The sequence below is a fragment of the Heterodontus francisci genome, chromosome 43 (genome assembly GCF_036365525.1).
Source record: "Heterodontus francisci isolate sHetFra1 chromosome 43, sHetFra1.hap1, whole genome shotgun sequence".
Lineage (NCBI taxonomy): Eukaryota > Metazoa > Chordata > Chondrichthyes > Heterodontiformes > Heterodontidae > Heterodontus > Heterodontus francisci.
The window spans coordinates 6,000,264-6,016,094 of NC_090413.1; the positions used below are offsets into that span (position 1 = coordinate 6,000,264).

General features: G+C 44.1%; 1 protein-coding gene across 1 annotated transcript in view; it reads right to left on the minus strand.

Moving 5' to 3' along the window:
* Positions 1-15,831, minus strand: part of pkn1a (protein kinase N1a) — a 242,454-nt gene that overhangs the window by 116,488 nt on the left and 110,135 nt on the right. The window contains exons 6-9 of the mRNA XM_068020838.1: positions 11,571-11,784; positions 8,095-8,295; positions 5,487-5,596; positions 1,540-1,683 (exon numbers count right to left, since the gene is read on the minus strand). Of these exons, the coding sequence (XP_067876939.1) occupies positions 1,540-1,683; positions 5,487-5,596; positions 8,095-8,295; positions 11,571-11,784 (669 nt within the window). The remainder of the gene's footprint in view (positions 1-1,539; positions 1,684-5,486; positions 5,597-8,094; positions 8,296-11,570; positions 11,785-15,831) is intronic.

A 15,831-nucleotide genomic window follows, 5' to 3' on the forward strand; every position in this document is an offset into this window, starting at 1 on the left:
TCTTCTCCCCCACACACACACAACACACACTTCCCCTGTGCACATACAACACATACAAACTTCCCCCACACAAATACAAAACACACACTCTGCCCCCCGTATATACAATACGCGCATTCTTCCCCCGCACACATACAATATACGCACTTTTCGCCCGTCCACATAAAACACACATACATATTATGATCCAGCATCAGTATGAACCTGACTGATCTTTCTATTCCCTAGCCCGGGACCACAGCAATCTATTTCATTCCTTACTGCCGCCCTGTCACAGACCAGGGACCAGCAATGCTCTCCATCGTCAGTGTCACTTCCTAAACTGTTTTACCTCCATTTGAAGGAAGTGACCAAGTGTATTTTCTACTAATAATATAACGGCCCGTGTTCCCAATCAGCCCTCACACTGTCCTCAGTGCCTCGTTCACAGTATCACTGAACGAGGCTGAGTCTCTACCCAATTTGCTTTTTCAGGAATGGTAAGGAAAACTGAACTCAGGTGACTTGAAAGCCTTAGGTGTTTAGCTTTTTATAATCGATGTGATATCACTATGTGATACTGCACACATTATAAATGCTGAGTGGGCCAAACATCCTATCTGAAATGACAGGAAAGATTATAACTCAAGCTCTCTCAGCTTCAGTAACACTTGGGCTGCAGTGTAAATGGCCAGCAGCATTAGGCCGAACACCTGTATTTATACCCAGATTAGAAGTTCACTAATCCTCCTGTACTTCTACACAGCAGGTGCCTGGTGTCTCTGTAAGACAGTGTACACCATTATTAAGAAACCAAGTCTTTCCTCATTCATGATCTCAAAGGGTTTAGGAAGAAACTAATACAAAACCTATGATCTCGCACACAACAGTACAGCACCTCCCACTTCCACCGAGCACAGTGAACAAAGTCCTTCCCTACCGGGAGAAAATCCAGTGCATGCAAGGAAGCCTCTCACTTGGTCATTTAGCCTCCATCTGCAGACACAAGACTGATACGGGGACCATATCATCGCCCCCAACTGTGACCGCAAAATGGTGCCTGGGGAAGTGAAAGCCTTTCTAACACAAATCTCACTTCTTTGCTGCCACATCCTCCCTTCTCCTCCTATCCTCCTCCCCTTGCCATGCCTTTGTCCCACCACGCCTCTCTTGCTCTCATCTCTCCTGCCCCCATTACCCCATCCACCTTACCTTCTCCCCACTCTCCCATCTTCAATCCCCTGCTCTGGTCCAATTATGCACTCACTAATTCTACGATATCAATTGTTTACTCCATCGCGCAACCTTTTTAGGAAGTTAATTATATTCTTGCACACCCACATACATATAACGCACAAGGATTCTGCGTGCACGTGCTCTTTAATGTTTGCATATCTCCTGCGTTTTCTGTGTGGGTGTGAGCACAGGGGAAAGAGGAATTAAACAAAGGAGTGAAGGACAATAGGTCAAGAAAATATACCAATCTGATGAAAAATAAGTTTCATTTGTACGAAGTTTCGAAAATCCTGCAATCGTAAAAAGAATGAACCTGGTGTGTACCTCTGTCAGGAGCACCCCCTGAGGTTCTAAATCCAGCTGAATTTCGTGCCGTTGATTATCCAGGAAGTCTTCCAGCTTGAGATATTTTAAGGCACAGAGGGAACGCCAGTCCCGCCAGTAAACACTGATCTCTAATTCTCGAGACTGCAACATAAAAAAGGAATTAAAAATCAAACTTCTAGACACGTATAGAGAAGAGTCGATTCTTAGAAACCTACCATTTCCTCCATCACACCCAACTGCCTGTTGAATGGCTCACGAGTTTTACCCCCCCCTCTCCAGGTATCAGTGACGCAGTGTGAAGAGCAGAGGAGTAGCACCAATTCTTTACCTCTTTCAAAGAGTCAGCACAGACATGATGCAACGAATGGCCTCTTTCCGCACTATATGATTCTATATCTCCCCCTTCTATCGCAAATGTTTTAATAACCTTTTGATTTTTTTCCTCTAATGTCATGTTCATCTTGTTAGTCTCCCTGTTAAGTAATTAGGCAAAGTAAATATTGAAAAATTCTGCCATTTCACTTTCATTATTTGAGAATTTTTCTTGTGCAACTATCATGCAGGCCCCCACCCACCAAGAATGAGGCACATCAATTTTGTCATGAACATTGATTTTTAACTGGTGTTGGAGCGAGGAAATGACTTGTTAAACAGATCAGCCGTGGCTGGAAAAATACATTTGCATATTAACAGATGGTGCTTGTGTAGACAAAGGACCATTTCCTGACACATTCAACTCACAATGGATGTTGATCACCAGACAGTGAGGGGGTGGGGAAGCACATTCCAGGGCCTGCTGGGTGATGCAATCCACAGGGGCCAGAAGTGGTTGGACCAGCTGGTCATATGACTAACTGGCTGTTCCAGGGGTTTTGAACTAGCGACAGAGTGCTTGAACTCAGTAAAACTGCTTGCTCCTGGACTGAGATCATCTCCCCTGTCTGCTCGCATTTCCTTCTTACAACCTCTGAATCCACTGAAGACACATGAACCCCAAGAGAGAAAAGTCTCCTACAGCGAACAAGGTTTGAGAAGAATACTGAGCCCCAACGAAAAGCAAGATCTACCTACACTCAAGGACTCTACAGTGAGCTCAAAGATCAGTAACAAAAACTCTTCAGATATTGCCTCACATTTTTCCACTTTATTTTTCTTCTGCTCTTTTCTGTCTCTATTTGCATGCTTGTACCGTGTATGCTTGCTAGTGTGGGTGCGTCGTGTATCCGTAGACGTCAACCGAATTAGAGTTTAAGTTCACGTTACATAAATGTCAACTTTTCTTCTTTAAACCTAAAAAATCCTGTTTGTGCTGGTTTCTTTGCCTTATAATTGGAAAGCGGTGAACAAGGATTCACCAAGGGGGAGCTAAAAACACAATGTATTTAAAATTAAACCCTGTTACAGTAAGGCTGAGAGGAACCCCTAGACACCTTTCTCACCTGGTCGTAACACAACCCTTAGTGGTCATATCTCCATCTTAATTTTCCGCTTCTATTTATGTGTCTGTAGAACCTCTTTGTACTCCCTTTTGTCATCGGTCCTCCTTCATTTATGCACCATTCAGTGTCTGCTTTTTACAAATTTAACCATTATTTCTTTACTCAAAAAATGGTATTTCATTGTTGCCTAGGTTGTTCTTGTTCTGTAGTGGAATATATTTCTCACGAACTCTACCCATCACCTTTTTTTTTGGTATTTCCCACCGATAGTCTACCTCTTTCTTTCGTCAATATTTTTTTCCAGTTTACCTTCCCAAGTTCCATCATCCACTCATAATTTGCTTTTTTCCAATTTATTACTTCATCTTTGTCTTATGTCTCTCTCAATAATTATTTTAAACTTTAGCATATGGTGATTGCTATTGCCTCGATGCTCACCTACGCTTATATCTCTTAGCTGCTCTGGTTCATTTCCCATTGCTAGATGCAGTTTCCAGGACCTGGATGTTTCCCTTGTGTCTCGGTTCAGTTCTGGTGCCCAGTATTCAAGTCGCAGCCTGACTATAGCACTATGCCTCCGACATGCAGTCACTGATCGGCGGTCTAAGTTGTCATTCTGTTTATTTTGCTAATTGCTGTTGGGCAAGGATTAGACATGATCAGTACTAAGCTCACCATCACTCCGTGTTTCCGTCTTACCCAACTCAGCCAGTTCAACACCTGTCAATAAGTCCTCATTTTTCCACCACTGTGTAAGAGTTTGCTCCCACTTGTACTGAATTTCTCTTTCTAAGGTTCTGCCAGTTTATAAATACCATACAGATCTCTCTATATTTCCTTGCTTCTTCATACTTGACTGTCCCCTTCGCCCAGTTTAGGATCTTCTGTAAATATGACCTACTTACATTGTACTGATTCTAAGCCCAGGTCTGTGATGTAGTCGAAAAGCATCAAGAGACCCATCCCTGATCCCTGGCCCCCCCCCAACACCGTACATCCCAATTACTGATACTCGGGGTACACCACACAGTACTTTTGTCCCAGCACCGATCCCTAGGGTACTCACAATACATTGGTTTTGGGTCCAAGATCCACTCCAGAGATTTGAGCACAGTATCTAGGCCGACACTCCAGTACAGTACTGATCCCTGAGGTCTTACACACAGTACACGCCCCAGCACCGATTCCCATCACACACAGTACACGCCCCAGCACCAATCCCTGGGACACCCCAGTCTGTACTTACTCCCAGCACCGATCCTTGGGGAGCATTCATTATATTTCCTCAGTACCGATTCCTGAGGTACTCCAATCAGTATATTTGTCTAGTTCAGCATTATTCCCCAATCTACTACCCACTGGTTTCTCTCTTGCAATTAATTCCTTCGCCACCTCCCAAATTTTACCTAGGATACCCACTGCACTAAATATGTGCAAAGTTATCAGTTAATCAGCTGATGCTGACAATCATTTCTACTTCAGCCAGCACCTGCGTAGTAGTCAAGTCAGCAAAACCAATTAAGTACTCAGCAACCAAAATTAACAAAATTCAATGTATTCATCATAGCTTCCCATAGGAATTCTTCATTTAGAGTAGTATTCTCCAGTTTCTGCAACCTTTTGATGAGGAACCATGATGTCAAAATGCTCCGGATGTGACAATAATGCAAATTTGTGTTATCCATAATGAATGGTTTAATTCATTCTCCCACCCTGTTTCAGATCCTCCCAGCCAACAGGCTCTCTGCTTCTCTGTAACCTGACTCGACACACAATGACCATATTCACCCACTAGCCTTCTCGTCCCAAAGAAAACACAACCTCCACTGGAAAGTAAGGCACGCACTCCACTCCCTCCCAAAACCCTCAGCAACAGAAGCATTGCCAGATACTCAGGCTTCCAGCTGTATATTAGACAATATGCATCAAAATGCAACTGCTGTTTTCTGACTAATATATTCAATCGGCCACTGAATTGCATCCTCCTCCTAGTGTGCATTGCTTGAAGTTGGGAGGTTTACAATTTGCACTGGAGCAATTTCTGAGAGGTGTCAGCAACAATAATGTTTACAGAGCAGATGATCCCCAGTATAAAGAACACATGAGCTTGGAGTTAAACAGCACTGACCAACCTCTGAATTTTTTTAGTGGCTATATCTCCAACACTATTTATGAGGTCCCAAACCAACAACAGAACCGTAAAACCCACCTTAAAAAAAAAAATCACCTTCTGTAGCCCGCTTCTGAATCACTGTACTTGTAAACCAAGCAAGCTGGAATACCACATTACAAACAACCCAAAAAGGGATCCATCGGGTATTTATTTAAAGACTACTCGGCAACAAAACATTTTCCTTCAGGTCTTATCCTTAAGTATTCATCTGGAAGTAAAGCACCCACATATAAATATACCCCTCCTCATCTAAACCTAACCCCACCACCTGAAAAGGTTCTGTGGCAATTAAGGTTATCTGGATTAACTTGCTGTTGATTGATCGTACTTACACGCTCCAGCTCCACCGTGAAGGTCTGATTCCATGACTGTTCACCTGCTGCTTTCCATGCAGTCTGTCCAACAACAGTGTTATCAAGCTTGAGGACAGCACTCACATCATCTGCAGATAAAGAAGGTGGAAGGTCAGAGGTTATCAGAATGATGAGCAGGTTGCCGTAAATATCAACGGTGCACCCTACTCTCTCTGGGCATGCTGCTTCCTGCAAAACTACAGTTCCTTGGGTCTTGGTTATCCTCCAATACTTAGCCCAAATTTCCATTCTTCACATCTACTACCAGTGTGTGCCATGAATGTCACAGCTGACCTGAATCCTATCCTTGCCTGCAGTTTCCCATTACATTTAACAAAGCAACACATAAAAGGCTGGTTAACAAAATAGAGGCTCCGGAAATAGGAGGGTCAGTGCCAGCTTGGATAAAATATTGGCTTAAGGACAGAAACAGTGAGTCGTGGTAAATGATTATTTTTCAGACTGGAGAATGGTAGACAGTGGTGTTCCCCAAGGGTTAGTGCTAGGGCCACTGCTCTATACACACACACACACAGATGACTTGGATTTTAGAATACGAAGTAAAATTTCAAAATTTGCCAAATGATACCAAACTTGAAGGTGTGGCAAACAGTGAGGAGGAAACCAATCGACTGCAAGAGGACACAGACAGGCTAGCAGAATGGGCAGACAAGTGGCAAATGGAATTTAATAGTGAAGTGTGGGGTGATGCATTTTGACAGAAAGGATAGGGAAAGGCAATATAGACTTAAAGTGTGTGCAGGGACAGAAAGACCTGGGAGTCCATGTGCATTGATCTTTGAAGTTGACATGACATACTGAGAGAGTAATTAGCAAAGCATATGGGATCTTGGACTTCATAAATAGAGGTATTGAGTACACACGAATTAGGAGCAGGAGTAGGCCACTCAGCCCTTCGAGCCTGCACCGCCATTCAACAAGATCATGGCTGAACTGATTACTCCATATTTCCACCTACCCCTGATAACCTTCCACCCCTTTGCTTATCAAGAATCTATCTACCTCTACCTTAAAAATATTCAAAGACTCTGCTTCCACCACCTTTTTAGGAAGAGAATTCCAAAGACTCACGACCCTCAGAGAAAACATTTCTCCTCATCTCTGTCTTAAATGGGCGACCCCTAGTTCGAGATTCTCCCACAAGGGGAAACATCCTTTCCACATCCACCCTGTCACGACCCCTCAGGATCTTACATGTTTCAATCAAGTCGCCTCTTACTCTTCTAAATTCCAGCGGATACAAACATAGTATGATCAATCGTTCCTCGTAAGACAGCCCACCCATTCCAGGTATTAGTCTAGTAAACCTTCTCTATACTGTCTCCAACGCATCTACATCCTTCCTTAAATAAGAGCAGTACTGTACACAGTACTCCAGATATGGTCTCACCAATGCAGTGTATAGCTGAAGCATAACCTCCCTACTTTTGTATTCAATTCCCTTCGCGATAAACGATAAGATTCTATTAGCTTTCCTAATTATGTGCTTGCCTGCCTACTAACCAGAAGTGGAGACGATCAATAATTTCAGTATAGGCACTTGAGGAAAATAAACTTGTAGGGATACAGGGATAGAGCAGTGGAATGGAACTGACTTGATTGGTCGACAGAGCGCTGGCATGGACTAGATGGCCAAATGGCCTCCTTCTGTGCCACAATGACTATGACTTCATACACTTTTCCACAAAGGACAGATTTCATCAGCCATCCTGGATTTTTCTGCTCCCAAATGTATTGAGGCCAGGTGAAATGGTATCATTCCAAACAACAGCCCAGCTGACAGCAGTTGCCAGGGGCTAATCTTTCAGAGACCATTTGATAGAACAGAAACCCACCCCGATGTGAAGTAGATAGCACCATTCAACTGTACACCAGAGGAAATAAAAACATATTTAAAGTAACAAGATAGTTTGCAAACAACTATTACAATATTTCTCTTTCATTTATCAAACATTTACATATAAATTCACAAAATTAACAAATGAGTATACAGTACAATAAGCTGCAACAACTAATGAACAAATCAAGCTAGTTGCACATGAACAATGACCTGCAATAGTGGGGCTGCAGAGCTTTCTGTGGCCTTTGTTAATATCACAATGCTGAATTGTTCCTGCCCTGGAGATGAAGTATTTCATTACTGCTGAAGTTAGCAATCGAACAAACAACCTTCAGTGAAATAATGCTGGGAGTCCGATACGGTGTGTGTTGAAGTTAGCACAATATCAGATTTCAGGAAAGGAGATGCAGCTGTCGTTCACCTTCATCCAGAAGATGTACTGACAACCATCGCATAATACAGTCTTCAAAAACAGACTTCACTCCACAACACACAGTACACCTGACAAAACTCAGTCACAAAGTGACACTGGAAAATTTCAGTTGTTAAACTAACATGGCTTAACTTTTTCTTTACAAGAAGTCATCAAATAAAGGGAGATTTAGAGTTTGCTTATCTATTATACGAATAGATTAGACTGAGGAAGAGGAGACCCTTGGCTAATTCAGAATCTCACAACTAAGCTATGACCCCAAAAACACAGAATCTCTGTTTAACGCACTCAACTGGACAAGTCTTCGGTTTTGATGAGGTTACGGCCACTGCCACTCCCGCTCCTTCCATACAGACCCCGGCTGGTCCTGCTCATGAAAGAAGTCCGACTTTCGTTGGGACTGTATGCAGGCAGAGGAATACCAGATCCACGAGATCGCCCTGGAACCGACTCTAAAAGACCTGTACAACCAGCAATTCGAACCTCCAGTGTGCCTGAAATAGATAAATGGAACAACAGCAAAACACCCTCTATAGTGCAACATCAGTGTGCTTGTCCCAATTAGAAATGGACCATTCTTGCTTACTGCCTCTCCCTTGAATATTTTCCCTTTCTTTTTAGCCTTACCAGTGCCAAATACCATCATTCACCTTACTTTACAATTCCACAACATAACCATCTGGCGCAAAACTCCAGACACACATCTGGTTGGAATTGCCTTCTGCTGCGTCTCTTCCTCCCAATCCCATAGGCTCCAACAACTGGAAGCATTCATAGACTCATACAGCAGAGAGGCAGGCCATTCAGCCCATCATGCCTGTACTGGCTATTTGATTAGCTGCCCAACTCGTCCCACTCCCCTGCTCTTTCCCCATTGCCATATGATTTTTTCCTTTTCAAGTATTTATCCAATTCTCTTTGAATGTTATTACTGAATCTACTTCCACCGCCCATTCAGGCAGCACATTCCAGATCACAACATCGTGGTCCACGTCCACACCCAAAACACTAACCTGACTGTTCTTTCAGACACTGACGGGTCTTTGTGGGAGTTTGTTACTGTCCCCAATGAAATTAATGCCACTTGTTTGGTACAAGTTCATGTCATTCGAATCTCTTATGCCAGAAGATCCAGTTAATCACGAAGTGCAGATTTATATTTCTTATTGGGATTACACAAGAACACAAGAAATAGGAGACGACCATTCGGCCCATCAAGGCTGCTCCACTATTCAAAACGATCATGGCTGACCTTAGAATTCAATTCCACTTTCCTGTCCACTCCCCATATCCCTTGATTCCCCGAGACACCAAAAATCCGTCTACCCCAGCCTTAAATGTATTCAAATAATGGAGCATCCGCAACCCTCTGGGGTAGGGAATTCCAAAGATTCACAACCTTTGGGTGAAGTAATTTCGCCTCATCTTATTGGCCCCTTATCCTGAGCTGTGCCCCCGTGTTTTAGATCCATGACCAGTGGAAGCAATCTCTCAGTGCCTATCCTATCCAGTCCCTTTAGAATCTTATTTGTTTCAATGAGATCGCCTTTCATTCTTTTAAAACTCCAGAGTAAAGGCCCAATTTACCTAGCCTCTCGTCATAGGACAACCCCCTCATCCCAGAGATTTTAGGACCAGTGCAGAAAAAAACCTGAAATGCTTCAATTTGTGCAGAAAATATTATAAATAAAGTAACTTTGTTCCATCTCCAATCTGATTTTATAATATTTACACTAGCATGCAATGTTTTTATTAGTGTTTACACAACATGAAACATACATGCAGCACATGGTGGGTGGATTTTACAGTAGAAATAATGGCGAGGCTAACCCTGCTCACCCTTATTTATTTGGAAAGCAGACAGCAACGTCCAGTGACTGCACAAGCACAGTTCAACTCGAAAATGCACAAGTTGCTGTCTGTGATGCCCCGCTCATCCAAAAGCTGCAGAATAACAGTATCAAAAACATAGAACAACATTAAGTTGCTGTACTTGGCTCAAATATAGGAACTAACCTCGCCAGAAAAAGTTAGGGTTTGTCCATTCCAATGTGAGGACCCTTTTAACAGCATGGTAAATCTTAAGGCTGTGTTGCCTGACAATGCAACCACTAGGTGGCGCTGTACTAGCCCATGCACAAATGCATCCTGTTTCACTGAAACGTCACTACACTGTCTGTGACGTTCAGGCAGCTGCCAGGATTAAAGATGGCGCTGCTCAATTTATCACAGAAAAACAACTTCAACCCAAAAATCCCATCAAAGGTTACCATCGCCGCTTCCATCCCACCCCCAACAGTCCCCCGCTCCCTCCTGCGCATGCGCCAGTTATATAGTACTTAGTCATTTTAATTCACCTAAAGTGAATTACTTCTGGAGCAGTGACTGCTGTTTCATAAACAAATATGGCAGCACACAACGGACATGTTTTGGTTGATACTCGGAGAATGCTGCGTTGTTTAAAGTCTCATCAGAAGGACAGCACCTATGATAGTGCTGCACATCCTCCATAATTCATTGAGGTTTCAGTGCCATCCCGCTCTCCGGCCGCTCACTCCCCGCTTCCCTACCCCGCCCCCACCCCCCCTATTCCTGCTCTCCAGCTGCTTGCTCCCTGCTTTCCCCCTCTCACCCATCCCTCCAGCCGCTAGCTCTAGGCCGCGGGCTGCGCCGCTTCCCTCCTCTTGGCCACTTGCTCGAACATCGCCCCGTCACCCCTCACGACCCGCCTTGCTTCGTCAGGCGGCGCAGTGAGGAACGATTGAACGTTGGAGCGAGCGGTCGAGAGGAGGGAAGCGGTTCAGCCCACGACCTAGGGCTAGCATCTGGAGGGATGGGTGGGGGGGGGAGGCAGAGAGCAAGCAGCCAGCGAGTGGGGGTGGTGGCAGAAAGTGAGGAGCGAGCAAGCGACCGGGGTTGAGAGGGGGTGGGGGGGGGGGAGAAAAGAGAGCGTTTTCCTGTGCACGCGCCAGTTAGTCCTGGCAAGGCAAGACGTAGGCTGCGCATGCACAGCATCTCAGAGCGCAGGAGACCATTACCACATGTGCGCAGCTTGGAATGCTCTGATGGCGTCAGGGGGCCACTGCATTGTCAAGAATCACTTTGAAATCTTAATTACTGCCAAACAAACTCACTGGCACTGAAAAATAAATTTTCCAAGTGTGCAGTCTCATTCATTCACATTTTCAACATTGTTGGAGATGAGAAAAAAATGAACAAAATTTTGGTTCACTCTTCCTTTGTCTCTTAACTCTCTCTCAATCCAAACTTTCTTTCTCCCTCTTTATTTCTCTTTTTGTATATGATTTGATGTTGAATTCAATATTCTGACACTTCCTGGTTCAGACTCTGCCATGCTCTCGAATGATCCTTAAATCTGCTCGGTTAAGGAGATACAAAGTGGTTTGTCCTGTTTCACACAGGCCTCCCGATGATCTCTTGAGGGCTTTTTGGATCTCTAATTTACAGCATGTTCCAGTGCAAAATGCCATTGAAAGTCTATGGGTAAGTGCAAGACTAATGAATGCTTGGTGCTGTTACCTCGCCGCTGAGAGAAATATCCAGCCTACTGAAAACTGTAGGCTGGATTGTTTTTAAAACCAAATTGATTTGCTCATGTCCTTCAAGGAAGGAAACCAGTTTGGCCAGCATGTGACTCCAGTCGCACACTATGTGGTTAACTGTTCAGGACAACTAAGGATGGGCAATAATTGCCAGTGTTGCCAGTGACACCCACATTCCAAGGATGAATAAGAAAAAAACTACATACCTGTCAGTGGGGACGGCTTATAGAGTGTGCTGTACTGGTTCTGTTGGTAAGAATTGCTATTTCGATTGCTGAATGCTGGAGAGCATGCCATAACAAGCTCTTCTTTAACAATACAGCCTTTGGGATGATCCTCTGGCAGCTCATTTAATCTCTGCTCCAGAGAATGCTTTAATAGGTCCAACTTCTCACTCGACTCATTCAGCCTGGACTGAGCCTAAAATTAAAAACAATTAGATTTTTTGATATATAATGTGCATTAATAGTTATGTAGTATATATGTAAGCTACTTACAAAATAAAATGTTACACATAAACCAGACTTACATGACCAATCTTGATGGCTACACAAATTTATCTAGTGAGTAGCTAACACAAAGATCTCACATATAACTATATAATTATTCAATTCTGGATTACAAAAAGGCCATTCAGTCCATCATGCCTTTGCTAGCTCTGACAGATCTATCCACTTAGCCGCATTTCCCTGCCCTTTTAAATCTTTCTTCTTCAAATATTTATCCATTTGCAATTAAGAGCTCCGACAGAAAGGAAGACAAACAGACTTGCATTTATATAACACCTTTCATGACCTCAGGATGTCCCAAAAAGCTTCACAGCCAACTGAAGTTCTTCTAAAATGTACTGACTGTTATAATGTTAAAAATGCTGCAGTCACTATTGCACACGGCAATATCCCACGAACAGCAATGAAATAATGACCAGATAATTCTTTTTCAGTGACACTGGTTGAGCGATAAACATTGGCCAGGATTCCTGAGAGAATGCCCCTGCTCCTCTTCCAATGGTGTCATGGGATCATTTAATTTCACCCGAGGGCAGACGTGGCCTCGGTTTAACGTGTCATCTTCAGCATTGCACAGGAATGTTTGCCAGATCTCTCAACTTTCTGACTCAGAGAGGAAAGCATTACCCACTGAGCGATGACTGACACTGACAGTGGATTCTGACCCAACCACCTCCTTCTTTTATTCTTCTGGTAAAGCCTCTCATCCATGGATTTGTGCTCAGTTAACTGATACCATGTGGAATGGCAGCGTAGAGGCTACAACGATCTCAAAACCCCTGGATTATAGAGGGAAAAATCAACCAGGGATCCACATGCAAATATTATCCTGAAACATGCTGAAAGTATAGACAACTGGTCAGGACAGTATCAATACTGGTTGAGATGTTCCATAGTCAAATGGTCTGCCAACAATGACCCGTCATGGGTTTAGGCTCAGCCTTGAATATCAACCACTTGAGCGAGATACCAGAGTGCAACACTTTGTGTGAAGATGTGCTTCCTAATTTCTCTCCTGAATGGCCTGGCACTGATATTAAGGCTATGTCCCCTTATCCTAGACTTCCCCACCAACGGAAAAAATTTCCCTCTGTCTAACATACCAATTCATGTAACTTATCAAGTCATGTAAACAAAAATCAAACTCTGGCCATTAATGTGCAGCTTTCATTTTCAAAATTTGAAATGCTCAAACACCCATTTGCGATTACCTGTCACAGGCGAGGTGCTAATAGTGCTAAAGGAATTCCCTAATTTGGCAGTGATTTTTTTTGCAGAACTAACCCAATGTCTATGTATCAGAAAATTGGCTGAGGTGAAATCAGGTAATCAATCCACGAGAACCTCTCCGTTTCTGAAGTTGCAAATTACCTCCGATTCTAATATATGGCTAAGGGCTCAAGTCACCATCAAGGCTGTAAAATACAGTCATTAGGTGACACCAAGCGTGATCGAACACTGTCGAATATTGTAGATATTTAAGGCTGTAATGATAGGTCGATGTCTATGAGAGGCATCCAAGCTCAATATGGCATTTTCACTATTCAGGCAACTGAGACTGGCATCACTGGAGCATCACTGCAACAATTCTCTCTACTTTCAAACAACTAACGAAAACCACCACATTCCCAGAAAGCACATTTCCAGTACCTGTTGTGTTTGATGGGAGGTGGTGTTATTGCATTTTGAAAAAAGGTGCATGTAAAAGTGTACAAGATATATCCAAAGGAGGATGAAGAGTTGTTGTGATCTGGAACCCTCCAACTGAAAAGTTGATGGAAGTGAATTCCATGAATCGAAAAAGAAGTTGGATACGTTCCTGATTTGAGATGCATCAACTCTCAGATTCTCTGTGGGTCTCGATTTGTCCATCTCACGGTCTCACTTAAACGTGCTCTGAACACACGACTATTGTTGAGAGCTCAAAGATGCAAACTAATTGCTAACAAACTTCATCCCTGCTACTTCAATGCAACAATTCTGCTGGCTAATCACAGGAGTGAATGATTATTCTCCACTGCAAGCAATCGAGGAGAAATATCATAATGATGTAGAGTTCATACCTGTGAACCTACTTCACCTGCTGGCTCTCCGAACTTCTCACATAAAAGCTTCTGGTGTTAAAACTTTTTTTTTAATTCATTCATGGGATGCGGGCGTCACTGGCTATGCCAGCATTTATTACCCATCCATAATTGCCCTTGAGAAGGTGGTGGTGAGCTGCCTTCTTGAACTGCTGCAGTCCATGTGAGGTAGGTACACCCACAGTGCTGTTAGGAAGGGAGTTCCAGGATTTTGACCCAGCGACAATGAAGGAACGGCGATATAGTTCCAAGTCAGGATGGTGTGTGACTTGGAGTGTAACTTGCAGGTGGTGGTGTTCCCATGTATTTGCTGCCCTTGTCCTTCGAGGTGGTAGAGGTCGCGGGTTTGGAAGGTGCTGTCTAAGGAGCCTTGGTACATTGCTGCAGTGCATCTTGTAGATGGTACACACTGCTGCCACTGTGTGTCAGTGGTGGAGGGAGTGAATGTTTGTAGATGGGGTGCCAATCAAGCGGGCTGCTTTGTCCTGGATGGTGTCGAGCTGCTTGAGTGTTGTTGGAGCTGCACCCATCCAGGCAAGTGGAGAGTATTCCATCACACTCCTGACTTATGCCTTGTAGATGGTGGACAGGCTTTGAGGAGTCAGGAGGTGAGGTACCCGTCGCAGGATTCCTAGCCTCTAACCTGATCGTGTAGCCACGGTATTTATATGGCTACTCCAGTTCAGTTTCTGGTCAACGGTAGCCCCTAAGATGTTGATAGTGGGGGATTCAGCAATGGTAATGCCATTGAATGTCAAGGGGAGATGGTTAGATTCTCTCTTGTTGGAGAAGGTCATTGCCCGGCACTTGTGTGGCGCAAATGTTACTTGCCACTTATCAGCCCAAGCCTGGATATTGTCCAGGTCTTGCTGCATTTTAAAACGGACTGCTTCAATACTTGAGAAGTCGCGAATGGTGCTGAACATTGTGCAAATAGCAGCGAACATCCCCATTTCTGACCTTATGATAGAAGGAAGGTCATTGATGAAGCAGCTGAACATTGTTGGGCCTAGGACACTAACTTGAGGAACTCCTGCAGTGATGTCCTGGAGCTCAGATGATTGACCTCCAACAACCAGCGGCACAGTGGCGCAGTGGTTAGCACCACAGCCTCACAGCTCCAGCGACCCAGGTTCAATTCTGGGTACTGCCTGCGCGGAGTTTGCAAGTTCTCCCTGTGACCGTGTAGGTTTCCGCTGGGAGCTCTGGTTTCCTCCCACAGCCAAAGACTTGCAGGTTGATAGCTAAATTGGCCATTGTAAATTGCCCCTAGTGTCGGTAGGTGGTAGGAGAATCGAGGGAATGTGGGGATGTGGTAGGAATATGGGATTAATGTAGGATTAGTATAAATGGGTGGTTGATGGTCATCACAGACTCGGTGGGCCGAAGGGCCTGTTTCACTGCTGTATCTCCAAATAAGTAAAAACCACAGCCATTTTCCTTTGCGCTAGGTATGACTCCAACCAGCAGAGAGTATCCCCATTGACTCCAATTTTGCTAGGGCTCCTTGATGCCATACTCAGTCAAATGCTGCCTTGAAGTCAAGGGCAGTCACTCTCACCTCACCACTTGAGTTCAGCTCTTTTGTCCCTATTTGAACCAGGCTGCAATGAGGTCAGGAGCTGAGTGGCCCTGGCAGAACCCAAACTGAGCATCACTGAGCAGGTTATTGCTAAGCAAGTGCTGCTTGATGGCACTGTTGATGACACCTTCCATCACTTTACTGATGATTGAGAGTAGACTGATAGGGCGGTAATTGGCCGGGTTGGACTGTACTGCTTTGTGTGTACAGGATGTACCTGGGCAATTTTCCACATTGCAGGGTAGATGCCAGTGTTGTAGCTGTACTGGAACAGCTTGGCTGGGGGTGCGGC